General features: G+C 38.7%; 2 protein-coding genes and 2 non-coding genes across 10 annotated transcripts in view; 3 read left to right on the forward strand and 1 right to left on the reverse strand.

The window, feature by feature from the left end:
• abr (active BCR-related) overlaps positions 1 to 9703 on the forward strand; it is a 151969-nt gene extending 142266 nt beyond the window's left edge. For 6 of the 7 annotated variants that reach the window (XM_015385872.1, XM_015385874.1, XM_015385875.1 and 3 more), the window contains 7 exons: positions 4570 to 4629; positions 4872 to 4981; positions 5054 to 5193; positions 5292 to 5426; positions 5523 to 5628; positions 6449 to 6602; positions 8395 to 8484. In XM_015385872.1, coding sequence (XP_015241358.1) covers positions 4570 to 4629; positions 4872 to 4981; positions 5054 to 5193; positions 5292 to 5426; positions 5523 to 5628; positions 6449 to 6602; positions 8395 to 8484 — 795 coding nt within the window. Of the gene's footprint in view, positions 1 to 4569; positions 4630 to 4871; positions 4982 to 5053; positions 5194 to 5291; positions 5427 to 5522; positions 5629 to 6448; positions 6603 to 8394 lie in introns of all 7 variants that reach the window. The other variant, XM_015385871.1, reaches the window with a different exon arrangement.
• Positions 1586 to 1658, forward strand: trnav-aac. Its single transcript has one exon. It is a non-coding gene; the product is annotated as a tRNA-Val (tRNA).
• trnav-aac lies at positions 4061 to 4133 on the forward strand. The gene has a single exon. It is a non-coding gene; the product is annotated as a tRNA-Val (tRNA).
• A 6140-nt stretch (positions 9704 to 15843) lies between the features above and the next one.
• timm22 (translocase of inner mitochondrial membrane 22 homolog (yeast)) lies at positions 15844 to 18286 on the reverse strand. The gene is made up of 4 exons (XM_015385847.1): positions 18011 to 18286; positions 16925 to 17121; positions 16567 to 16639; positions 15844 to 16481 (listed from the first exon to the last, which is right to left on the reverse strand). Exons 1-4 carry the CDS (start codon positions 18267 to 18269, stop codon positions 16405 to 16407), a joined length of 606 nt encoding a protein of 201 aa, XP_015241333.1. The 5' UTR covers positions 18270 to 18286; the 3' UTR covers positions 15844 to 16404.
• Between the last annotated feature and the right edge of the window lie 9364 nt (positions 18287 to 27650).

A 27650-nucleotide genomic window follows, 5' to 3' on the forward strand; every position in this document is an offset into this window, starting at 1 on the left:
TAGTTTAAGGTGAGTGATGACGGGGATTATCGTACTATGATTAATGACAGAATGAGGTTTTAAGGCAGAAGAATATTTTAATCACCTAAGAACAGAGATGCTGTGCAGGGCTAAAAATGCCGCTTTTATTCCACTGAAAACTCGTCTCTAACGGCCTCCATGCTGTCAGAGATAAAGATTACAAATCACCAGAAAAATGAGGTAATGAGCTCAGAGTTATGCTATGCAGGATCCTCAGTCCTATGAAAACATGAGGGTTTATCAAGGGAAATGAAACCAACACATAGATCATCTACAGTTAGAGCATCATTGTTTGGAATGTACACTATAGTATAGTGTATCTAATATAACCCTCTAATTGTTTGGTTTAAAGAACAGATGATTGTGATAATAATGTTCCAGCATGACAGCTCGTTAGCAAAACAGTATCTAAACTGAGTCACAAGACGGGATTTTAGCAATATTCTGGTTTTTACTGTTAGAATGATGAAAGTATAAACTTTTTTTTTTTTTTTAATGATTATCAATATAGTAAAATGCAATACTAAAGCACTTATTTTAGGATTTTTTGTAAGTGTAGAATATGCATCAACCAGCTTTAACTTCATTGCAGATTAAAAAACATTTAGAGGTTTTTTCCCTACAACAAGCGGCTATTATTATCCTGTCTTTATATTATTTTTATATTTCATTCCTCCCATATTAGACAGTTTTGTCCAGAAGTGATCTCATGGCTTTACTCAGTTATGCTGCAGATCTCTTACTCATCCAGGCTGTAGGCTTAGTCATCTTCCAGAAGTGCAGCACTCCTCTCTGTGCTCCTGAATATTGCATACAGTGGCTGTGAAGGAAACTGCTCTAAATCTTTTTTTTTTTTTTTTATCACTGCTCAATTTTGTAAAAGAAGGAGGCATAGCAACCGAGTTGAACACCTCCTATATCAGCTGTGTAGTAAATAGACCAACCACTGATGAACGTGTAAACAATATGGCTAAAAATAGCTGCCCTGACTCTATTCCACGAAGCAAACATACTGCGACGTTCTAACTGGGACTCGCAGCACAAACACTTTCCCTAATCCTGCTAAAGCCAAGCGGGCGTGCAAGTTTTCCTCTGCGTTCTAATTAAAGACCTAATAAAAAGCCGAATGAATATTTAATCAGGCAGAGAGCAGCAGAGGAGAACTGTGATTAAACACAAAGGAGGAATTAAAGCAGCAATTCATTAGAATATTTTGCGGATCAAAGGATCAAGTTGCTCGGTTTTCAGAAGGTTGTCAACAGCGTGCTTTAACTAACACAGTGAATGCAGGGTGATTTCTACTGGGTAATGTTTAATGAGGCTGTCCTCATTATTATCACTATTACCTTTCATTACTTTTACAGCGGTTCTCTGTTTGTTTAACAAGAGCACTTAATGCCTTTTTGGTCTTTCATTTCTCAGTGTGAAGAGTGAATTATCATGTAAGTCAGAGCTGATGTATTGATTGTGGTTCTTAGAAATGCTGAGAGATTATGAAACTGTGGCTGTCTGAGGCTCAGGGTACAGTGATAAGACAAGCAGTAGGGGGAGGGGGCATCAGCCAGTTCCCGTAGTGTAGTGGTTATCACGTTCGCCTAACACGCGAAAGGTCCTCGGTTCGAAACCGGGCGGGAACAGCCTTTTTATTTGGTTCTCAAAATCAGTTGGTCCCCCTTTCTTCCAGCAGTAAAAATAGCACAGCAGTAGCTTGTTGAAGTGCAGAGTGTATCTAATCAGCTGTCAGATCAGAGTACGGTACACCCTGTACGACCGGGCTGATGGCTGGTCGTTCATATTTCCACTAGCCATGAGTTTTCTTTAATGTCTGCATGTGGGCTGAATCATGGTTTCCTGCTGAAAAGTGAAAGTAAGTACAGGAGATCAGGTTCAGTTGGCCACATGTAAGGAAGCCAGACCAAGTGTATCAGATAAGGAAAACAGAACAAATTAAATGGTTTAACAGGAAGTCATTGATGTCACACATTTATGCTGCAAAAAGTAGAAGCTTGTTGTCGTTTTTCCTTTTAAATGGGTTAATCCCCCCTGAAGAAAACCGGGAAAAAAAATTCCTAAAGGAAAAAGAAGAATTAAGAATCGAAAAAAAAAAAAAAAAAAACTCCATTATCTTATTTTAAGCTTATAATATGTAATTATCTCATTTTAAGAGGGGGCTTCAAAAAGAACTTGCTGGCCAAAGATGTGTTATCCTGAAAGACACCAGAAAATATTTATTTTCTTTCTGCTGGTTCTATCTCTGTTTGTTTGTCTTTCGAGATGACTTCTCTCGCTTCCTGGAAACAGCCGTCACTAAGTCACAAGTCGTTACATTTTCACACCCTGCAGACATCTTTCTGACATTTAAGCTGCAGTTAAATATTTTTTTCCTTTATTTCATTTTATTTTATTTTTTTTAAGATCGTATTTCCTTTGTTTTTGTAAAAAAGCTTGTGCCCATGTGCTTTCTGGGATTCAATTAGGCAGTAACGCCTCAGCTACAGTAGGAGGCAGTAATTTCAATATTAAGTTCTAAATATCTGAGGCTGTGATTGGGCGTAGGATCAGTTTAAAATATTAGACTGTTTTCTTTTACATTGTTCTTTCTTCCCGTGTGTCCATAATAAGCCTTTATGCTAATAGATGGAATCATATCTGAACATCCAGTCTAACCACATTTTTGGTAATGCATTTTACAAACTCTTCTAAGTATTTTATGTCTGTATTGGAGTTCAGAAAAATCAACTTGTTGAGTTTTTAACAAATAGTTATAGAAAGCCCAGTGTGGATAGTTGTTCTACAAAAAAAGTTCTGCTTTGGAAATCATTTTTAGTAAATTCCCTGAAACAACAGGTGCAAAGCATAATGGGTTTCATGACCACGCTGGTGGAAAGGAGAGTTCCTGCTGCAGTATTCTGAATAGATACAAGCTATGTCAGTCTGCTTGATGCATGCCCAGCGGGTCAGAGGAAGTCATTTCCCATGAAAGCCAGGGGAAGGCCAACAGGTCAAAATCCTGAGTGGAGTATTTTTTAATAAAAAGAAGCCTGGTCTGAGGATCCAGAAAGGGTCAGTGAGTTCATCCGCTGCCTGTAATGAATCCTCTGATTTTACAACCCTGTTTGAGTCACATTTAATCAGGTGTTTGTGTAAATCTATGAAACAGCAGTTTTTTTCTTTTGAGTCTCCTCCAGTTAGCGAGAAGAGGCGTCATCATAGAGTCCAGCTCCCTTCCTGGCAGTAACTGTCCACAGTTGTGGTGATTAACCATCCTTTGACACAAACGCCAACCCTGCTGGGAAAAACATGCAGCAGCAGTTTGAGGAATGCATGGAATGAGAACTAAATGATGCCTTTAAGAGCTGATGAAATGAACTTGGAGACAATGTTTAATGGTGTGTAGAGGTGTAATGGCAGATGCTAAAAGCAGCAATAAAAAGCTACTTAGTTGTTTAGGCCTCATGCAGAGTGTGCAGACTACTGCGGACTTAAAACAATGAGCAGAAGGCCAAGCTTCTGGAGCTGTGATTGGACCCGAGAGGATCCGCCGAGGGCAAGCGCAGCAGGAATGGCGTCATTTATCCCAGAAGAAGGAACTGTGACTGTGCTGCTGGGAAGATTTTTAAACTGTATCTTTATGTATCAGACACATAAAGCGTGACGAAGGTGAAACACTTTATGATGTATGAGTAGTTTTAAGGTTCATCCATCCGTCCATTTTCTGTTGCCCTGCTGGTGCCTATCTCCAGCTGTTTACAGGCAGCAGGCGGTGCACATCCTGGACAGGTCACCAATCTATCCCAGGGCAACTTGGTTCACACCTTAGAGAAGCCAGTTAAACTAACAGTCATGTTTCTGGACTGTGGGAGGAAGCCGGAGTGCCCGGAGAGAACCCACGCATGCTCAGGGAGAACATGCAAACTCTGAACCTTCTCGCTGTAAAGCAGCAGTGCACTGTGCCACTGAGCAACCCCCATTTTAATGTTAACGTGGTCTGAAATGCTTCCCTCTCATTAAATCTCGGGGTAGGTGGTCAGTCATATCAGTTCCTGTAGTGTAGTGGTTATCACGTTCGCCTAACACGCGAAAGGTCCTCGGTTCGAGACCGGGCAGGAACAAGAGTGATGAGCTTTTTTTGTCTTTAATTAAATCATTATTTGGTCTTCAGGTTGTTTTTAAGCTACAAAACTTTGGTGTATTTTTCTCTTCAACAGTTTCCTCGTTGATTCAAACAAACTGAATCATAAATTGCAGCACGAGGTCGGAGCTTTAAGACATACCAAGGTTCCTAAAAGTTACTCAGACATTTCAGTTGGGTTTTTTTTCGAGGGACCAGAGATCCTTTATCTTCATGGATCATCAACTAATATGTGACATGGAGCAGAAAAAAGGCGCTACAAATTCAGCTGTTGAGCACATTAACATGTGTTTCAATCCTTTTCTTATCAAGCTGAGCTCTCCTCTGGGAAAAATGACAACATAAATTAAGTTCTTTTTCCTATATTTGGTCAAAACAAACTTTTAACCACTGCGTTTGTCTGTTGTGTCTTTCAGCTGGACCCACAGACCGTACAGTCCAAGAACTGGCACATGGATGTCATCGAGATGAACGGGGTAAGGATGGTGTCGAGTTTCCCTTTTATACTGGAGCAGAGACAGCGCCTCCGTCTCTAACACAGCTGTGTTTCTGGCCGTATCCACAGGAAGTCCAAATGACAGCTGGTTGCTCTGTACATGGAAAACAGATTATTTTGTCGCTAAACAGTTTTGACTTGAGCATTTTTCCAGACAAACTATGTGTGGCGTTAATGTGTCAGAAGGAGTTTAAAACAGTCTGTCTGAATCCTAATCTGCAGATCAAAGTGGAGTTCTCCATGAAGTTTACGAGTCGGGACCTCAGCCTGAAGAGGACGCCGTCCAAAAAACAGAGCGGAGTGTTTGGAGTCAAGATCAACGTGGTTACGAAGTAAGTGTCACCAAATAGAGGGAGTTCTGATGTCATATCTGCTAAAACACTGACCGCGGCGACCGTCCACAGGCGCGAGCGCTCCAAGGTGCCTTACATCGTCCGTCAGTGCATTGAGGAGGTGGAGAAGAGGGGGATCGACGAAGTGGGAATCTACAGGATCTCAGGGGTGGCCACCGACATCCAGGCACTCAAACAAGCTTTCGACACAAGTAAAGATCCACTCCAGAAATGTTTTAAACCAGACGCTCCCCGCATGTACACCAGCAGCTGCGTGATCGCTCTCTGACCCGTCTGTCTTCATTCCCAGATACCAAAGACATCCTGATGATGCTGAGCGACATGGACATCAACGCCATCGCAGGAACACTCAAGCTGTATTTCAGGGAGCTGCCAGAGCCTCTTCTCACAGACCGTCTGTACCCGGCCTTCATGGAGGGGATAGGTAGGAGGATAGCTGGATCAGCTGCAGGACGTCAAGTTTAGAGTTAAAAGAAAAGGCTGTCTGGATCTAAGGGGACATGTCTCTTCTGTCTTTTAGCTCTCTCTGACCCTGCAGCCAAGGAGAACTGCATGATGCACCTTCTGCGCTCTCTGCCCGACCCCAACCTCATGACCTTCCTCACTCTGCTGGACCACCTCAAAAGGTCAGACAGGGGTCACTAGCGTTTTATTATTTAGGGAGTTTTATAGATGGATAACCCTTAAAACACATTTAAATCTCATCAACATCGACCAGGAGATTTAATGCTTGCATTAAAGAACTACTTTATTGAAAGAGAATAAATTGATTAACATAAGCAGAGCTGCCGTATTTATGAAACCAAAATGCAGTTTTACATAAAATATGTTTGTTTGTATTTATTTGATATTATAGCTTCATTTGGTTGTTAACAATTTAAAGAAGTTATCGCCAAAAAAAACAACTTTGCTATAAGAGTTTAATTATTTAAAAAGCATCTTATGTCTTTCATTCTTAGTCAGAGTTATAGAAGAGTCTGGCTAAATCTGAACAGTTTATTATATTTAAAAAAAAAAATGGGTGTAGGTTTAATCATCATTTGACTCAAACTAACAAATAATCCTCTTTAATAATAATAATTGAACTTTGTTGATCTCACATTGGAGAAATTAACTCTGCATTTAACCCATCCCCTTGGGGAGCAGTGGGCTGCCATCGTGGGGCGCCTGGGGAGCAATGTGGCGTTTAGGGTCTTGCTCAGAGACCCAGAGTGGCAGTCTGGCTCAAACTCAGAACCTCTGGACTCAAAGCACACTGGCCTTACCACTCGGCCTCCAATCCCCCAACTTTCACAGAAATTATATTTTCCCATAAAATCGCTGCATCTTATTCATGGATCACTTAAAGCTGTTTGACGACATGGTTCTGAATTAGATCGTTGTACCGTTAGTTTTATCATGATCCGTTTCCTTTACTAAACCAAACGCTGCTGCTTGTTCCTGCAGGGTGGCTGAGAAGGAGCCCATCAACAAGATGTCCCTCCACAACCTGGGCACCGTGTTCGGCCCCACCCTGCTCAGGCCCTCAGAGGCGGAGAGCGCCAAGGGACAGCACATCACGTGCGCCTCTGACATCTGGTCACATGACGTCATGGCACAGGTACATAAATGATCTACTGAGAAATGAAAAAAAAAACTCTTTCCACTGTTTCTGCTCCGGTTCCTCCCTGATGCTCCTTCAGTCTCCATTCATTTGGTTGATAGACGGTAAGAAAGAGGAGCCCCTTTAAGAAGTGACTAAACACGTGTTTCCTCTGCTGCTGCATGTTTCCTGGATTAACTGGACTCCCTCATGGCCCACTGACCCCTCTCAGAGGGACCCATTCTCCCAGCTGTATTTAGCTTGTTCTTCTATTTATCTATTTATTCTGACTGACGGCTTTCATGCGAGCAGATGTCTTCTCTGAGCTAGATAAACAAGTTGGAGGTAAACACCATAAATAGGGCAGGTCTCTGCTGTTTGTCCTGAGAGTCTTTGCAGGAAAGACTTTTATCCAGACTTTTTCTTAAATGCATTCTGTTGCATTTTTAAGGAAAAAACACTTTTACAGCACTTAATGGCACTGATCACACTGGAGATAGCAACCTCTGATTTATCTAAAGGAGCGATAAAGAGCTGTGAAATAAAAAAGGATTCAGGTTTTCAAAAAGAAAATCTTCTAAGCACAATATGCATATTTGTTTAGCAGAGCACATATTCAACACTGCAAAGATGTGATAGTCCAGCTCAAAGAGAAGCTGAGAAAATCAGTCATGGTTACCATGGTAACTGTAGGATCAACATTTTCCGTTCTACCTTGTGATGTGAAAATGGGCTGTTTTAGGCTCTAATGTTGCTCATTTATTCACATACATTTCCAAACCAAAGCAGCTTCCTGGCCACCGTACAGAAGCCTAAACAACTGGCAAAGTACGTCTAAAACTAATTTTACTTAGAAACAAATGAATAAAAACAGAAATATGACCTAAACTTATATTTTCTATTAATGAGGCTTATTGTAACTCTGAAGGAGCTGCATAGATTTAAAGTTCAGTTGGGAGAATCCGTTGGTAGGGCAGATATTCATCTGACTCTCTGTGCATCCTGAATGCAAAGCAGGAAAAACGTCCCCAGAAGTCCCTTTTGGAGTTCCTAGCAAACTGTGAAGGTGAAACAACAAATACCTGTTTAAGGGCCTCTAATCACCCATTCAGTTTGTGTATTCTGAAGGCACCAGCCCATGCTGACACATGGTATCGGTAGCATCATGCTGAGGGAGATGGTTACAGTTGATGGAAAGATCAAAGAGCCTAAAAAGAGAGACTTAGAAGTAAATTAGAAGGTTTTACTGTTGGTCCAATATTAAAGAACATCAATCATGCAGCGTTTATATCCGTCTCCAATTCAATAGTCCTAAATAAAAAATAAAATAAAAAATAGCCAAACTCTCAATGAATGTAAGCTGGAGGAAATAATTTAGCCGCTTCATTCAGGGACACATCAGAAGGCAGCAGAACACTGCCCCCTGGTGGACTAGACATGAAGCTTCCTGCTTTGGATAAAAGAAAATTCCTATTAGAACATTTGAAGTCTAAAAAGCCCAAATGAATCAGGGAAAAGTCTTAATAATCACTGTTAGCAGATGCTTCCTGTCTGTCTGAGAGGTTTATTGCAAAGAAATCTGGGTGAAAAAAAAAAAGAATCAGTCTGCAGATGGTGGTAAGGGAGACGTACCACATTAGACCTACAGCTGCTGGGGTTTCTGCTGTTTCTACCAAAAAGTGATGTTACTCAACAGTATTGTCTGCTTTCTGTTGGAATCTCCTATAAACTCAGTATGTTTATAAAGCTGATCACAGCTGATGTGGGTTGGTTAAGTCCTGATAACTCCTCCATCTGTTGCTTCTCTTAGGTCCAGGTTCTGCTCTACTACCTGCAGCATCCTCCCATCTCCTTTGCCGAACTGAAGCGAAACACGCTCTACTTCTCCACTGACGTCTAAAGCTGCCACCCCACTCAGGGCTTCGCCTAAGCAGGGATGGGGGGGGGGACCCCCCCTCACTCAGTACTCCTGCTCCCAGCAGGCAGCTCATCTGTACCGCAGTCCCTCACTCCTCCATCTGAACCCAGCCTGGTATTCACCCTGTGAAGAGAGGAAGACGAACTCTTTGTGGTCATTAAACAAACTCCTCCCATCAGCAATATGACCTGCCTCACGAGTGGGGGGGTCTATAGACCACAGCCTGGTGCGGTGGTTCAGGAGCTGAATTTTTGTTTCCTAATCAGAGGCATTCCAGAAAAATCGGCATTTATGTGTTTTATATAAAAAAGAAAGAAAGTTCCTCATGTTTTCTTCTCCTTTTTGGTCTTTCTGACTTTGTGTGTGTTTTGGGGGGGGGGCGTAGGACTGTGGATGATTTCCTCTGAGACTGTGAGGAAGTGTTGAAGGGACTAAAGTTGAAGGTGGCTGATAAGCCGCCCCATGAAACAGCAAGGATCGTGACTCGGTTCGGGTCGGTCCTTTCCCACTGAGTCTAGGCTGAACTAGCCCTATTTATTTTAAAAATTATATATATAATATTTGTGCCTGTACAGTTCTGTGCTACTAGAGATGTTCTCCAAGGAGTATGTTTTTTGAAGTTTATCCAGGTAGTGATGTTTTTTTATTAGTCAGTTTTCTTTCTCACCATGTCGTTGAAGGTGAGCTGTTCTGAGAGGATCACCAGGTTCAGTTCTGCTCACTTTGTAAACATGCGAGGGCACATGAGGGTTTATTACGGGGGGTGGGGGGGATAACACCATGGATGGAACAGTTGACCCCTTTTTTTTGTTCTTTTTCTGCTTCTTCTTGCATTTCAAGCCTGTTCCAAGTGTTGCTGCACCAGTGTTATCTGTAGGAGGATTTGTTTAGACGCCCTCATTGCATGTTCAGCTTGTCCATGAAATCAGGTGGGGTAACACAAAGGTAGGTCATTAATGTCATGAACAGAAACAAACCCATGCAAAGCCAACCTTTCTGCTATCAAGCCTACATATCTTAAGGAACATACAAGCACTGCTAGATGAGTAATATTTGATATTTTTAATATAAGAATAAAAAGAAATGAAAAACTGTTGTATTTTACTTCCTTTGAGAAGAATTTCAATATGCTGTAATAATGCGACTCAATGTCAATGTGAACTTTTTCCCTCTTTTTTAAAGTAAAATAAAAATTATTGAAGCACTCGCTCTGTGTCTGTCGATGTTAAAATGTTTGTTTTTTTTTAACCCAGATGTTGCACATCATCAAACTTAGATTAAACTAAAAGAAATCCAGTTTTCAAATTTAACTTTATTTTGTTAGCGAGTAGAAAGGGACCTAAACAGATCTTGTCAGGAATATCAAATGAATTAGATTAAAACCACTTCAATTCACTAAAATGGACCTGTCTGACGACATGAAGTAGGCAAATGGATCTCACCACAAGATTTAATACCCTGATCTGATCTAAATATGCTGATAAATATATATATATAAATTTTTTTACTTTTTTTGAAATTTAAGGAATCTGATCTAAAGAAACTTATAAAAGTCATACAAATCCAAAACATCTAAAGTAGAGCTGAAATATTCAGATTAGTCATGATTAACTGATTATTGAAGTAATTGTTCATTTAATAATTGATTAATTTTGTTTAACTGGAGTATTGAGACTTTAAAACATTTGGCTGACAGAGCAACACTCTTTAGCAGGAATTATTCCAAAACTGCAAAAAGAAACGTATAAATACTTTAAATTTGAGTTTCAGCTGTTTAAATTCTATAAAAAAAAAAATTGTTTTTTTAAGTCTTTAAGGAACATTTTGCTATATATTATCTACAGGCTAATCAATTATTAAAATGCTTGTTAGTTGCAGCCCTAATCTAAAGCACTGCGGGTGATACTTGTTTCAGCAAAGGTCAGAGTTCACAATTCAACAATTAGAGACTCGCCAAACAGTGGAAACATTTCCTTAGCAACAGTGGAAGAGTTTAGAGGCGAAACCTGCTAATCCAAGAGAATTGAGATGGTCTCAGGTCGCTTTGCCTCCTCAGGACTTTGATGACTTCCTGTAAATGATAGAACCCCAAATTCTGCTCTCTAGCATGAAACCCTTAAAAAAAATATATCTGGGCATCAGTTTGTGACGTTAAAACTTCTACCAGAGCGACAGTATGAAGCTGACCAACAAATCCAAAAGGCTAAAACACAGCAAAAAACTGAACAATCACAGCTTTATAGGGGCCTAGTCAAAGTATAGGCTGAACAGTACAGGTCAGATTAAAGAGGTTCATTTTCATAAGAAATCTTGCACTGTGGCTGAAAACTAAAACCTTCACAGGTCTCCTCTGAAAGCCTCATTGCAAACACTCTAATGCATTTAATGCTGCCAAAAGCAGTTATTGCTGTGGAGCCTAGTTAGTGTGGAGAGCTTTTGATTGAAAACAGCATTTTAAACTTAGTCTTTGGCTGATTTTAAGATGTTCAAACATTTAGTTGGGACAGAAAGCAAAGCTGTATATCAGATATAGGGTATTTACTTCCTCAAAGCTCAGTGCTTTAATGTTACTAATGGCTGTTTAGATATTAAAATCTAAAATAGCATTTAATAGAAGACTGATTTAATGAGCTCTTTAGTTTGGATCTTTTGCGCCATCTGGTGGCCAATATCCGTCATTGCATGAACTGATTTTTTTTTTTTTTTTTTTTTTTTTTAAGGTTCAGGGGATAAATACGGAAGAGGATTAGGGCCACTGGGAAAAAAAAAAAAGTTAACTGATTTTTTAAATTTTATTTCAGTATAGTATGGGAAAAAGTCAGAATTCTGACTTTAATCTCAGAATTCTGACTTTTTTATTGTCAGAATTCAGTCAGAATTCTGACTTTTTTCCCATGTTAAACTAAAATAAAATGTAAAAATCAGTTTCCTTTTTTTTTTTCAGTGACCCTAATCCTCTTCCGTAGATAAACATCCTCTGACCTGACAGGCTGAATGTTACTTGTAACAAACTCTGCTTCAGTAGCACCATAAATGCACTACTTTGTCTAGAGAACAACAAGTTAGTCGTTTTCTCTTTTTTACTTTAAAGACAATAAAGTTGTAATAGAAAATCCATCATGCAGGCAAATAGTGAGGAACATAAACTGAGGAGAGATATTGCTATCACTCAATGATGATCTACCCCTGTTCACTTCCTAATCAGGGTTTGTAAAAGTGTTGAAACCCTTACATTTATTTAAATCATTATTAAAAACTTGTTTAGAGTAGTTTTTTTTTTAAAGTCCAACTTTCAATTTAAGTATTTATGTTCATTATTTGAATGCCTTTAAGCCACTGCAATGTACTTTTCTCTGTTTTCCTTTTATATCTGTTTCTTCATGTAAAGCACTTTAAATTGTCTGGCCACTGAAATGTGCAACGTAAAATAAACTCGCCTTGTTGGACAGAAAGTTTTGTAAAACAGAGAAACTAACATTCTGGTTGATCTCAGATGTATTTATTCCATTTAAAGTCTTTGATAATAATACATATCTGGACATTTTAGACCTTCAGCCCTTTTGACCTCCATTCTTTAAAAGACAGCTTAAGGTTTTTTCCTCCCAGCTCGGTCAGCTTGGATTCCTCCTAGATCTTCAATCAGTATTTTCATAGCTTGCGACAAATGATCAAATAGATTAAGGTCTGGTCTTAGACTGGATCTAACACTGATCTAAACCATCCCTCCTGTAGCTCTGGCTGTAATGTGAGACGCTGCTTATAGTGAGACAGTTGCTGTCTCACTATAAGGTCCCTCCCTGTCTTCTGATGTCATCAGCAGTCTCCATTCATCTTTTCTTCTCTCTATTAAAGCTTAAGTTTTACCGCACTCAGAGCGGGAATGAAAGAGACTGAAAAAACTGGTGAGAAAGGCCGCTTCTGTCCCAGGCTGCGTTCTGGACTCAGTGGAGGAAGTGGCTGAGAGGAGGATGCTGTCCAAGCTTACATCCATCATGGACAACACCTTCCACCCCCTGCGCCAGACTGTAGAGGAGCTAAACAGCTCTTTTAGTGAAAGACTTTTACACCCTGTTTATAAAAAGGAGCGCAACCGCAGGTCATTCATCCCTGCTGCAACCAGACTCTACAATGCGACACTACAACAGCAATAACTTGTGCAATGTAAAATGTGCAATTATTACCTAATACACTGTGCAATAACCTGTTTCTTTACATTTGATACCCAGTGCAATAACTATATATATAAATATCCATCCATATAAATACCCTTGTAAGCACCCTGTGCAATAGCCCTATATAATGATGCTACTATAAAAAAAAAAAAAAAGCTGTGATATGTGGAGGCATTGTATAAACTTTATATATCCCATGCACCTTTTTCTTCCTTTGGCACCCTCTTTTTCTACTTTAACTATTTGAGCTGATGTAAGAAGTCNACTTTATATATCCCATGCACCTTTTTCTTCCTTTGGCACCCTCTTTTTCTACTTTAACTATTTGAGCTGATGTAAGAAGTCCATATATAGACTGTAAAATCAATAAAGTCAGTCAATCAAATGGGAATGATCCCTGTTGCTTCAGTCTTTGGCTGCAACTAACGATTATTTTGCAAATTGATTAATCTGTTGATTATTTTCGATAAATCGATTGATAATCAGATAGCATGGGAATCTTTAAGAAAGACTTTTTAACAAATTAAACCAGGTGAAACTCAAACTTTTCTACTTGAGGAGTTCGATAGAGATTATTGACTTTTTTAATCTTAATTGCAAAATATTCATATAATTTTTACAATCTTGGAATAGTTACTGCTCTAAGTGGGTCGTTCTTTCAGCTAAAGGCATGTTTTACAGTCTCTATGCTCCAGTTAATGATTAATCGATTACTATATTAGTTGACAATTATTAAATAATTGATTAATCTGATTGTTTCGGCCCTATTGCAGTCAAACACTGAAATTAAACTCCTTCATGCATAACTCCACGTTTTGAGTTAAAACTGCCAACTTCATTTTATGTTGCTGGACTTTTAATATCTATAAATCTAAAAATATCAACAAAGTTCATGAACGATCAAATGCAGACACATAAATACCAAAATAAAAACAAATAAAAAAACCTTTAGATTTGGTCTCTTCTGACCAGATTACCTTCCTACATGGTTTATGCTAAACTATAAATGGGACTTACTTTGGCTTCCTTCCTCTAACGGTTCCATAAATGTCAAACGTGTGGATTTTACAACGATTAGTGATCCTGGCAGTAGATTTGCCCTGCTGAGCTGCGAAGCTCCACCAGTTACCATGGGAACCTCTTGGCTATTTTACAGATTAGTGACCTTTTTTCAGCTTAGGAAGACGGCCCTGTAGGTGAGCAGTTCTGTAATCCTATTTCCCAGTCAGATGTGAAGAAAAGAACATTTTGTCAAACTTTGTAGTTTGACAAAATGTGGGGGAAAAATACTCCAAACATGAGACCAGTTCACTCCATAGCCACCTGCGGTGTCGCTTTGAATGCAAGAGGCTGTATTTATTTTACAAACAAAGGCTTGGTTGAAATAATGCAAATATCAGTGCAGAGCAGCAACGTCGAGTAACACTGTCCTGCAGCTTTTGCATGCATCCCTTCTTCGACACACCTGAAACAAATGAATAGTTAATGGCCAGGCCTCTGCTTAACTTACAGACATGCCAAGGAAGGAATTTGGCCTTTTGTTCGAGGTGTGTTGGAGCAGAGATGCAAGCAAAAGCTGCAGGACATTGGCACTCTGATGTTGGACTGACGTTGCCTTCCCCTAATGTAGAGTAAATATCACAGAGCTTTCCAGATCTTGGAACACAGCCGCCAGTGAGATGTCAGGGGAGGTGGGGGTTGCAGATGGAGGGTTTGCTGTGTTAGTGAGTGGGAATAGATGGCTGCTTTCTGAACCTGCTGAAGGATCTGCTGATTTCAGCCAGACGGCAGCTCACAGCGCACCCTCCAAACCAATTAATTTTATTTAAGGGTATCAAATTTAAAGGGTCTCAACAAACCTCTGACATCCTGGGTATGGTTTTAGACCTTCCCTTTATCTCTTTGTACGCTCCTTCTTAAGTTATACATACTACAAATACAATCTAAATACAAACGCCCTTTAAATATCACAACCACATTGATTTTCATTATATTAGAATGACAATGATGTTGTGTCATATGCCATGATCATGGTTTTTGGACATTGGGAACCAGTGTCCATGTTTCATCTGAACATGATGACCAGAGAAGAAAATACAGTTTTGGTGAATAACCAGCTGTAAGATCTCTCCACAGGACCTCCCATAGAGGTGTGACTTGCCAGCCCCCTATATGTGAGGACAGAAAAAAACACAGAACAAACCAGATCTCCTTCTATTTTTCCCTCTCAGTTCCAATGGAGCTGCCTGACCTGCACGTCGAAGAGGCAGCAAAAATGGAGATCCAGGCCCAAAAAGACCCAGATCTCCAAAATTATCAAGGATTAAATCATCATGGTGACCTTTCAGAACCAAAATGCTGCAAAACAGACTGTTGCAACACATTTATCTTGAGTTGTAGAACTTATAGAGCCAGACTGGATAAGAAGCCTGCCTGGATGTCAGCCTATGAGACAAAGAGCGAGCGTGACCTGACTGCTGAGCTATGGCTGGATGAAACTCAACTTCCCAAATGGACATGGATAAAAAAAACGTTTGTAGGTCTGGCATAATTACGTACCGAAAAAAAACAATGTCTTTTCATAATGTTGATCATTTCACGTGTTTACTGATGAGTAAATTCAAAGCAAACAGGATGGACTGCATGCTATGCTATGCCATACAGAAACATGTGTTGAGCTGTTGTTGAAGCTTGGACAAGCTTTATTTCACTAACGGTTTGAACACTGATATAATACTAGTGTTCATGTGTTCCTCAGATGTTCATTACATCTCGATTACCAAGTATGACCAAGAGTCATTTAGTGGAATCCTGATGTCTATTCGCTGCTAGCTATTTCAAAGAGGGTAAAGAATCATTTGAATAAAGGTTTTTGGTTCTTGATTAATGAAATAATTTAATAAAACATTATTTGGCCAAATAATGTTTTATTCACCTCATGGATTTGCATTGTGAATTTATTCCTTGTATGTGCAGAATTAACTGTTTGACCATCATTAGAGCTTGTTTTCATTTATTGTTCTAACACACAGCTAGTAGGGTGTGTGTTCATAAACAATATATAACAGCCGAAATAATATCTGATTAAATAAGATATTTACCACACCTATCGGGGAGGGCAATAAACATCTTAAAGTAACAGAAATATAAATTCCCAGCTGGCTGGGAACAGAACAGAAAATAAATCAACAACATTAATGTGACATCCTACCTGGATGGGCATTGAACATAAAATCCCAACAATGATATAAAACCTGATTATTCTCCTTTTATTCAGTTAGGAGCAAACTGACTGCAGCCTTTAAAGCAGCCATACGTTCACAGGTCCCAAGTTGCTGAAGGAAGCTTTAGGAATTTCTGATTTCCTTCAACTTTTACTGTGAGTTTAAAGCAGGAATTATTACATTTATTACTTATTGAAAATAAATGTTTTAATTTAAATAATCCTACAGAAGACATCCTGTTAATTCCTACAACAGACCTGTAACTTAACAGCGCTGCTTGAGCAGCGGTGGCCTCATCACCATAACCTGGGTGCAGAAGTCTCTGCTTGTGAGATTCTGTACAAATAAACAGGGGAATATCCCCTATAAGTGTTGATCAGGTCCCTGCGGTGCTACTAAAGCCAAAGTTAATCCGTTTTCCTTTCTTTATATTGGGTTCCGGAGCAGCAGGTCCATGTAAAAAAAAAAAAAAAAGGTTCTCGTCCATACGGCTGCTCCACAGCTCTTCATCGTAAGTAATACTCAATGGCTGCAGAGAATGCAGCGAATCCACCGCATCCGAGGACCCCAGCTTTCAGACCGGCTGCAATAAGGACAGAAGAAAAAGAGAAACGGTTGGAAGACAGAAACAGAGCTTTGTGTGGAAAGGAAGCATCGAGGTGACCTACCACGAAACCCTATAGCCCCTCCGGTCACGCAGCCGCTGTACACCGCATTCTTCCAGTCTGATTTACCTCTGTGCTGCAGAGCAAACAGATATAAAACAAGGATGGTTCAATTTTATCAGTAAATTCTACTATAGGTCAAAGGTTGAGGTTCTTTTCCCTTTATTTGCATTTGAATTTTAAGTGGGAGTAATATTAAATCCAATCAGCAGAGGGCGCTGGTTAATAGCAATGATCAAATATCTTAGTAAACTATGTGGCTGGAAATGATAATATACCAAACATAACAATAGTGAGACAGAATGTCACCACCTGTGTCCGTTCTCAATAAGTGGACGAACCAGGAAGCGATGCTGCTCACCGATTCTATGATGCACTCGGTGCAGGAGAACATGGCGCCCACGATAGCAAAGTTCTTGGCGTAAGACATCCCCCTCTGGCCCATGTCTTTAAGGACTTCTCGAGCGGTCGGGGTTCTCAGGGGGTCCTTGGGGTCGAAGCCGACATTGGTATCGATACCGGCTGTAAACACGCCAAACGCTCCTCCGAGGACAAACCCTGTGGAAAGAGAAACGCTCTTTATTCAAATGGGACTAAACTAGAACCACTGCAGCTAATGATGAACACACAGAAATGTAGAAGTGAGTGTTTATCCTCCTTAAATCCTTTTCCCTATATAGTGCATACCGGTATAAGATGAAGGATGGAGTAAAATCACCTACAGCTAAAAGTAAAAAAAGTAAAAATTAAAACCTTTTTATCTTTTTATCTACTCTGACCAGCTGTTATAGCGAATAGTCCCCCAGCATAATGCAACCACCATTGTTTTAGGGTGTGGGTGTTTTTCTTGGCACTTAAGAGTCAAGACTGTACGGTTCAGTTTTTTTCTAATCTGAGTAGATCTTCCACCACATTCATAGTATTATTATTTTTTCATGAACAAGCAAGGATTCTCATCTTATTCTGCCTTAAAGAGCAAATTTGTGACCATTCTCCAATCTGTGCCATGCAAAGCTAGTTACCATTGGCCTCTGAGCTCTGAAAGATTATTTGGAAGAACTGATCTGATGCTTATATAGTGGTGATGCATCCTTATCATGTATGTCTTAAACTTGATCATCATGATGTCCTTTAAAAAAAATATATAATGTTTTCAATCAAACCTCTGAGGCCTTCACAGAATAGCTGGATGTAAACTGAGATTAAATAACAGATTATTGAATTTTTTTTTCAAAGTAGATTAATTCTGAAGTTAACTGATTGCTCTCGATTTTATTTAAGAGGACATAGGACTATGTTTAAACGTAAAAAACCCTAAATGAGTCAATTCACCCTACATAAATTATTCGCTATTTTCTTTTAGCCAATCAGCTTTATATATTATAGCAAGGTAACTGGTAGGAAATCAATTTAATATCAACATTTTATTTAAGTTTAATGTATTTACCTCCAACACAGGCCAGCACAGCCTTGAAGGCGCAGCTCTCCATTCCCCTTTCTATCATTTTCTGCTCCTCGCTTTTGGGAGGCACCGGCAGACCCCCCATAACTGCGGGGTTCAGCTCTTTAACGGGCCTCTTCTCCCCGATCAGATGCTCCAGAACCAGGCTGTACTGGATCGTTGGACTGCCCATGCTAGGAACCGAGGAACCTGGACCTGTAGGCTCTGATCCAGCAGCATCTGCAGCTCCCGTGGAGGCCGCCATGTTTCTCAATGACACTGATTCAGGTAGGTGTAGCTTGAAGCCTCGAACTGCAGATTCGCGAAATAATTCTGCAAATTTAAGTTCTTGTTTGGTCAAAAATATTTATATGTAAATAATATATGTATAATCAAAGAAAGAAAAACATAAATTGAAGTATATGTATTTTTTAAGTATTTTTTTAACGTCACGATTTCTCATCAGTACATTCGACATAAACGCAATTAGCGTCTACTCCTTCAGGATTAACCGGTGTATGATCCGGCAAAAAGTCTTCACGATGCGATGTGGGAGGAGTTTGTTTTTAAAATAAACATTTGTAAATGCCCTGAAGACAGAACGGACAAACACAAATAAAATCTAAGAAAACAACAACAATGGATAAATGAATAAATAAATAAATAAATAAATAAATAAATAAATAAATAAATAAATAAATAAATAAATAAATAATATAAAGTAATTTTGTTTTACTCCACAGTGTGCAATTTATTATATTAAGTTAATTAATTTGATTTATGTTTTTTTTTTTAAGACAGTGTTTTTATCGGTTTATCTGTAAGTTGTTTTTTTCTCAAAATTGAGTGTATTTTCCTTTTATTTCAGCATGTATCTAAATATTGAAACAGAAAATGATTATTTACATTTAAAATAAGAGAAAAAATCCACTTCACGCAATCTTCTTTCAAGAGCCTCATATCTAATTATCTCATTCTAGGGGCAAAAATATTCATTCCTTTGGTTTATAATCTTCAATGCCTGCTCAAATAAAGGGTAAATACACTTATTTTAAGAAATTCGTACTTTTCTAAATCAGTTTTTGTTGTATAATTCTAAATACATTTTTAGTGGTGGAAGGGACCATAACTGATATGTCCCTTGAATCAATTTAATATTCAGTTTTATAATTCACTTTAACATTTTGTTAGAAATTACAGTCAGCTTTAAGGTCTGGCCGTATTAATATAGAATCAGCTGTATTTTTATCAGTTAAATCAGAAGTCTGCAGCCTTGGCTTTGTGACTCACTTAATATATTAAATGGTGCACTTTTGCCCCTTTATTATTTCATTTTTTGTGTTTGTTATTGTTTTTTTCTGTTCCCCCATTGGTAAATTTGGTCTAGAACCGCCACTGTGTTGCAACTAAACCATGCAAATTTCAGCCCTATTTGGGCCTGAGGCGTAACTTGCTGCAATGTTTGCTCTTATCTTTGAACGCCTCCTGTCAGTACTGAGCTGAAAAGTCAATGTTGCTTAGATCAGAGTAATGATTCATTGCTTTAATCATCTGATATTCTATCATTTGTTCCTCAATGATGCTTGTCCTGACTCAGTTTATCTGTTAAAATGAACAAAGCAAACCTAACCAATGGACCGACTCCATAGTACGGGGTCAGAAAGGGATCAAAATAATTGCAAACTTATACATCTGAGTTAAAACTACATCTTAGTCAGTCAGGGTCAGACAGAAAACCTCTGATGTCATCAGTCTAAGCACAGGCTCCCCTCAGGGCTGCGCCCTGAGCCCCCTGCTGTTCACCCTGATGACAGATGACTGCGTCCGCAGGTTCACCACCAATCACATCGAGAAGTTTGCAGACGACAACACGGTGGTGGGCCTCATCAGAGACGATAACGACCAGGACTACAGAGAGGAGGTGGAGCAGCTGGTGGACTGGTGCAGAGATAGCAGCTTGATTATGAATGTGGAGAAGATGAAGGAAATCATCGTCGACTTCAGGAAGAACTAGCTGAAGCTCGCTCCACTGCTCATCAACAGCTCAGCTGCAGACGTGGTCAACAGCACAAAATTCCTGGGGGTGCACATCACAGACATCCTCACTTGGACAGTAAACACCACCTCACTGGTCAAAAGGGCACAGAGGCACATGTACTTCCTGTGGAGGATGAGTAGAGCCCACCTGCCCCCATCATCCTCACCACCTTCTACAGAAGCACCATAGAGAGCGTTCTGACCAGCCACACAGTGGGACACTGTGTGGTGTGGAGGCTGCAGCGCCTCAGACTGGAAGAAAGTTCGGAGAGTGATGAGAACAGCAGAGAGGATCATCGGGGCTCCTCTTCCCTCCATTAAAGACATTTCATCCCAGCGATGCATGTCTCGAGCCCGTAACATCATCAATGACCCCTCACACCCCCACCATGGACTGTTCTCCCTGCTGCCCTCTGGGAAGAGGCTTCGAAGCATCCGATGCAGGTCCCGAAACAGATTCTTCCCCACTGCCATCAGACTATTGAATTTTGAATAATAAAAAGCACTGAATGTTGGAAATACTGTAAATCATATCACAGTCTTATGTTAAATTTGATCAACATGTTTACATTTGATCACTACTGAAATTTAAGAAATAGAAATGTCATAAGAGCTGTACAAAAAGAAAATTCGTTTTGTATGCACTCTGTCTATACAAAACGAAAATAAAGTTAGTCTAAGTCTAAGTTTACCAGTTGGAATACATTCATTTAGTGTTTTTGCAGTACTAAAGACTACATTTCCCAGAAAGCCTTTCGAGCACTGCGCCAAACCGTCCGGCGCGCGCTCCACCTCCCGGCTCCGGCTCAGTAGGAGGGTGACTGTTCCAGGCGGCGTCAGTAGCAGCATCAGCCGGAGAGACTCCGCCGCATTAGCGAACAGGTGAGGAGAACAAACCCGCTACATTTTCTTTAAAATCATCTTTACAGCTCGCTGCGGTTCCTCTGGTTTCCTTCAGTCCACTCATTTAAAATCTAAATATTTGAATGTTATCGCTGTGTTTTATCGGACATTTAAGAAGCAGTCCCAAGTTGCTGTGGACCGGCTGGTTTGGCCACCGATACAGGAGGAGATTCTCTGCAGCTCGGCTGTTTATCCTGTTTTTATTTTAGCATATTATTATGGGGTGAAGCTGCAGGGTAACTGGACCTGTAGGTGGCTGTACTGTCCGACAGCAGAGGCTGAATGTTAAAAGTCTGCAGGATTAATGCTCCATCAATACATCCCACCTGCACTTAATCTATTATTGATTCTTAATCTGGCATATCTGGAGACATAATCCTAATAATCCTGATAGAATGATGTTCCTTTAGCTATACTGTGCTCACATAACTTTTTAAGGCAGGTCATCCCATCTATTTTAGTGGTAATGGATACAAATCTCCCCATTTATATATAAAATAGAATCTAATGAAAACATTCGTACTTTTATTTACTTATCTTAATTAAAGTTATTTATTTAAACTTTTAATGTTTTAAAATGGGTGCCCCTAGTGAAGGTGTAGGTAAAAAAAAATAAATAAATAATGATAAAAAAAATAAATAAATAAATAAATATCTAAAAATTAAAGTTACATCTAGAAATTGCCATTTTGATGTGGGAATGTTATTAAATGTGTAAAACAATTGTCTAAAAAAATAAGTTACATTTGGAAAATGCCATTTTAATTTGGGAATTTTATTAAATCAGCAAAACAATTCTATGTCTTAAAAAAAAAAAAAAAAAAAAAAAAAAAAGGATTTGTCCCAACTGTTATGTTCACAAAAACCAAATTATACTAATACAGCAGCATTTAGATTCCTGCTGTTATGGATGTAGAGTGTCTGGTGAATCATTTCTTTTTTTAACCTGGTCATATGTTTCAGATCTTTATCCTGTTGAATGATCTAATGACTTATTCTTTACTAGAGAGACACTAGTTACTTATTATCTTTGGACTTCAAAATTACAATAATGTTTTGTATTGAGGTGCTTAAGGCTTTTAGAAGAGAACCAGGCCCACAGTACCACTGATTCTCCACCATACTTATCAGACACTATGAGATTATGTTCCTCATATTTATCCCTTGTATCAGTTAAAGCTGCTGATGCTATAAAGCCCAATATTTTGAACATCTGAGTTAGTCAATTTTATTAAAATATTAGCAGAAGGCAGAAGTAAAATCAAGCAACCTTTAAAACTACTCATTAAAAAACAAAGATAATACAGATTTGTTGTAAAATTAGAAGGGGAAAATGGTCAACTTAGAGCACCGGTTTCAAACTCCAGTCCCTCGAGGGTCCGTGTCTCTGCTTTTACAGACTTGATCAAGTAATGAGGTCATCAGCAGGCGGGACTCTGCAGAACGTGGCTGTAAGCTCAGAAGTTAATTTAGCCATTTGGTTCCGGTATGTTGGACCTAGGGTTGCCGTGATACTGATATTTTAAACTCAACATTGGGCTGGATATAATTTCAAATTTTAAGAATCCTTTCAATTCCAATTTTAATCCAATCTCAAATTGGATCGCTGTAATTAAGACATTTTTAGCTGTTCGATGATTTGTGTGTCTGTAGTTATGCAACATATTGATACTAGTATTATATTAACATTCAACAGAAAATTATGACGGTTATTGTAGTCAATTGCAGCTGTAAGGACAGTGGAATAGGGATTGTTTGGAAAAAATAGGTTTTTACTCATACAAATCTATATTTAGGAGTTAATAGGATTCAGTTTAGAATTGGAAAATCATCTTTTTAAGAATACAGCTGTAATTGATACCCAAGAATTTTGATCTCATGGGGGTTAAAAAAATGGTGTGATGATAAACAAAGGTGTGAAAATATTTTGGTCAATAAATAAAACTATTTTTCGATTTCAACATGAAACATTCTATCTCAACAGAGTTGCAGATGATACTTATATAAGTTTGCAAATAATGCTCAATAAAGAAGCCAAATATGACACAGTTTGACAATATTTGAAAGTTTCTCTGTGGTGTTTTTCTTTTAATGTTTAAATAATCCATTAATCTACAATTAACAACAGCAGAAATATACAACACTAGCCTTTAGTATCTGTATTATACCAAATTTGTACTGTATCTGGATAACAGGTTTGAGTTTCTATAAATTTGACAGCCCTAGTTGAACCAGTTTTATGTCTACAAGTTTTAGGGTACTGGCCCGTTAGTCCTGCAATGTTCGGGCACATCTCTGTTCCTCCAGCAAACCTGAATCAAAGCAGCTTGTTATCAGGCCTTTTCCAACTTGATAGTGTGATGAAGAGGCGATCAATCATTTGATCGGGCTGTGATGAAGCAGCAGTGAACCAAAGAGTTACACGGCTGGAGACTGAAAAGAAGTGATGGATCGAGTTCCACATTTGGAGGGTTTGTCCTAACTGAAAAATCCCTATTTCTTAAGGTTTGTCTGGTGACCTGAGAGCTCTCAGATCCAGAGACTAAGTCTCATCTGTAATATGATGAGACTTAGTCAGTAATGGCTCTAAATACTTCAGCAGAATCTTAAATGATTTCTGAGTTAAATGCAAAGAGGCTGGGATGGAGGTGATAAAACTGTTTCAGTTCTTTATGGACGGCTGAATCTAACTAGCTTTGTATCAGTTTCACTCTAAATCCAGACAGTACAGCTTTATTAATATTAATTAAAAAGGTTTTGCAGTTAATAGGAAAGAACAGCTAATACTTTAGAGTATTCTCCTAAATTGGAAAAAAAAATGGACATAAAAAGTAGTTAAAAAACACACGTCTTGGATCAAATTTTTTACATTGTTCTATTTCAAACACTTTTTAGTTTTATTGCAAAAAGAAAGGCCCTACAGCTCCTGTGCAGTGAGTCAAGTTTCCACAAATTAGGGCAATTTGAAACAGGATTATAAACAAGGAATTAGGGTTGTCACGATACTAAACTTTTCAACTCAAATAAATATGTTTTGACTCTATAGCTTTTTTACTTTCTAAAACATGTTAATAATTAACATACTGATATTATGAACTGTGTTGTACCTTAAGCCCCTTTCACACCTTGACGATTTTAGCCAGTGAATGCCTGACGTCCCAGAATCTCCTAAAACGCTGGCATACGCTGAACTTTCCATGTATTTTTCAATTTTTGGCGTGTACATGGAGTATTCATAACGAGTCCAGAACTGTCCGTCAGCCTTGCTTATGCATAACATAATAAAAAGAAAAAGACAAAAAGAAAGAAAGAGGATTCGCAGCCGCAGCAGATTCAGCATCAGATCTGCTAGGAAGTTTGTTGGCCATGGGTGTGAACGCAGGGAGGATCCATCACACTCACCTTCACGCTCACCCTATGATGGGGATGCAGTCTGGAGGAGAACTGACAGTTTCCTCCTATGAACCCCCTTTCATACCAAAACGCTGCCAATACGCCATTAAACAGTAGCTGTACGTTGGAAACGCATTCAGCGGTTGTCTGGAACACGTCAGATACGTTGGAGATAAGTTCTTGATAAGTTACGGTTAAGTTACAGTATGCACACATTACTCATGGGTTTTGGAAAAGCTGAAAACCACGACTTATGAGTAACTTACCCTTAAAGTATGTCAACGATCAGATATTTTACCTGTAACTTAGGCCCCACGTATGAGCATAAGCTGGAAAATATCTGGAAATTTTGAGCATGCTCAATATGTTCTTGCCGCATCTCGACATGTGCCAGCGTGTTTCAGCATGCTTCACTGTGCCAATAATTATATAAAACTCAACCATAACTTATCCAACGTATGCCAGCATTTTTGCCAGATTTATTTTTTTACGTCAGTCATACGCTGGCCTAAATAGTCAAGGTGTGAGAGGGGCTTTAGATGTCTAGTGTCGCTAATTAGCATCATACCTAAATTTGCTCTAGTTACAGGTGCAATGTTGAAATAAAGAACCTCTGTTTAATCTAAGATCTACTTTACAGCGAAAAAAAAAACGTGATATATATTTTTATGTACAGCTGGGTATACATTCAGGGCTTAAGAGTAGAGTTGGGCATCGTTGGAACAATTCCAGTTGTGATTCAATTGTTTCAGTCCAGTTCTTTTCGATTATCTATTTCGATTCTTTTAAGCAGAAAAATCATGAAAGTTTACATGTTATAAATTAACTGGCACATTTCGATCGTTTACGTTTGTCTGAACATCACTATAAATGACCACATAGTTATTTTCAACTTATAAATATCAAACCTTTGAACTCCCATATGATCAGTAGCATTTACACATGGAGCTTTATTGTTTAAAACCTTATTAAACATATTTACATATATTCAGTGTGATGCCACAGCCACCGACAATTTTATTTTATCATCAAACTGATTCTGGCTGCAGTGCAGTGCTTGAAAGATTGTCTGAGCTGGAGATAAAAGCAGCGCTGCAGAAAAGATTTCACAATTTATGTCCTCAGTATTGTTTCCTGCGCCTCAGTTCTACTCAACTAGACGTGGAAATAGTGATGTTTTACTTTTGTGGACAGAGGAAAGTTGGATTTCATATTATGTTGCGCAGTTTGTTGGATTTATAATATTAAAAACTGATTCCAAATGAGCAGAAATAAGTAATCAGTGATTTTGCCCTTGAAATTATTCATAAGTTCAGCAGGTCAACGTTAAACCGCTTTCCATTCTATTCAGGAGGCATAGGAAATAAGGAGGGAATCAGTTAAGATGTAAAGTAAGAAGAAGAAAGCATATAAAAGGTCCAAACTCCCTGCAAACGGATCCTTACGAATTTAGAAGAGGAACAAATTCCCTCAGGGAATCTATCTCGCAACACTAATGCAGTTGGTCAGAGATGATTAGCTGGTGTTTAATGATGTTGGCTGTGTGCCGCCCCTTGCATAATATAATCTCGTAATATTAAGCCACCATTTCGACAGATGGTTGCGCACACACTCCTGCCAATTCTTCTTTGCTGATTTTATGGATCTGTTTCTGGCTGCCAACTGGGCATCCAAACTAGGAAAAATAAGAAATGTAACTATTCTGGAACAATTTAAAGGTTTGGAACCAGTCTTGATCGATTATCGCTGCCTAACCCGAAACGGGGTTGATTAAAGGGTTAGTATCGGTAAGCTTCTTTCATCAGTTATTGTTGAAACTGGTAGAAGAAACTCCAGGGGTCCGTTTCACAAAGCAGGTTTATTGAAAACTCGTAAGTTGTCTAAACCTGAGAGAGTTTCTTCAACCTGTTTTCGTCACCGTAGTAACATTCTCCTCAGAGCTAACCTGGTCCGTAGCTGGTTTTCTTCACTAAACTTACTCTGTCTCCTTTTAGCAAATCATGCTGTTTTATCAGATTTTTGTCGTAGTTTTGTGCATAAAATATATATTATTCACTAGGTCCGTTTAATACATTGGGTTTTAAAAACAACTGATAGGATCTTATTAAAGAATGATCCACACTTTTTTACAGAGAATTAGTATTTATAGGGAGAGGATTCTACAACTCGGTGACAGGATGAGAGATTTTTATTTCTTTGGTTTGTTTAATATGATCGAGATGCGGATTATGTTATTTTTATTAAGTTATATTTAAAGTATATGAAGTACTAAAACTAATTTGAGATTACAAATGGATAGATTTATTAATTCCATTGCAGTAAAAGGAATTACTTTAGGATTAGGATTCACTCGATGATAACAACCTAATGAGCCTACTGGCACAATCTGAAGCCATTCTCTGGATCGATAGCTGCTAATAACAAACATTTATTGGGATGATAACAACCAAAGCATGGCTGCATACAGCCACTTAGTGTTTTCTGTGTAAAAAAAAAAAAGGGCTGAATCAACATGAGGAGGGATGCATGATGATGATCCTTAGGCTCTATATATTAGAACAAAGTTATTAGTCAAGTATTTCAGATATAAATACATATTCAGTCAAGCTGATAAATGTCAAAACGGTCACTTTGAATGTGTAAACATTTCTAGATATATAAAACTTCATATAGACTTCCACATTAACTTGAGTAACAATCTTCTCCTTCGTCATCTTCTTTTCCTTTGTAGCTGTAGCCCTGTTTTTGTCTTTTAAACACATTCTCCTTTTTTTTTAATTTCTGCATTAAAATCTCTAGTTCCAGTGGGGTGAAATAGGCTCTTCCTGTTGCCTGTTGTCATGGTGACTCATCTAACCAGTGCTCCACTGATAATGGCTTTTCTTACGTGTTACACACGCGCTTAACTCTGTGTGGACCTACTTATATTTGATCAAACTAATTGATAGCAGCCATTGTGAAACCGAAAACTCAGAGTTCCCAACTTAAGGGTCGATCAGTTTAGAGTTGCAGATTTCAGTCTGAGTTTGTTAAACCTGCTTTGTGAAATGGACCTCTGGTTTGAAGTATTTGCAGTGAACTTACATTGAACTGATCCATGCATGAATGACTAAAAGTCTTTGCAAAAGTAATTTTATGATCTAGAAATAGTTTGTGTTGACCATTTTAACAACTGCTGAAGTCACCATTCCAGTTATGTTTTTCTCTCTGGTCTCTTTATTGTATGCCTCCCTCACTTTGGCAGATCTTTAGGATGATCATTATTTAGCTATATGTCAGGTATGGACACACGTTAGAATGAAAAGCCTTCCAG

The sequence above is a fragment of the Cyprinodon variegatus genome, unplaced genomic scaffold (genome assembly GCF_000732505.1).
Source record: "Cyprinodon variegatus isolate N-32 unplaced genomic scaffold, C_variegatus-1.0 Scaffold350, whole genome shotgun sequence".
NCBI classification, from domain to species: Eukaryota; Metazoa; Chordata; class Actinopteri; order Cyprinodontiformes; family Cyprinodontidae; genus Cyprinodon; species Cyprinodon variegatus.

Coding starts and splice junctions, on each gene's coding strand:
- timm22 (XM_015385847.1), bottom strand. CDS start 18,269: ATGGCGGCCTCCACGGGAGCTGCAGATGCTGCTGGATCAGAGCCTACA. Junction 16,640..16,924: donor CCGAGTGCATCATAGAATCG/GTGAGCAGCATC, acceptor TTTGCTCTGCAG/CACAGAGGTAAATCAGACTG. Junction 16,482..16,566: donor AGGGGCTATAGGGTTTCGTG/GTAGGTCACCTC, acceptor TCCTTATTGCAG/CCGGTCTGAAAGCTGGGGTC.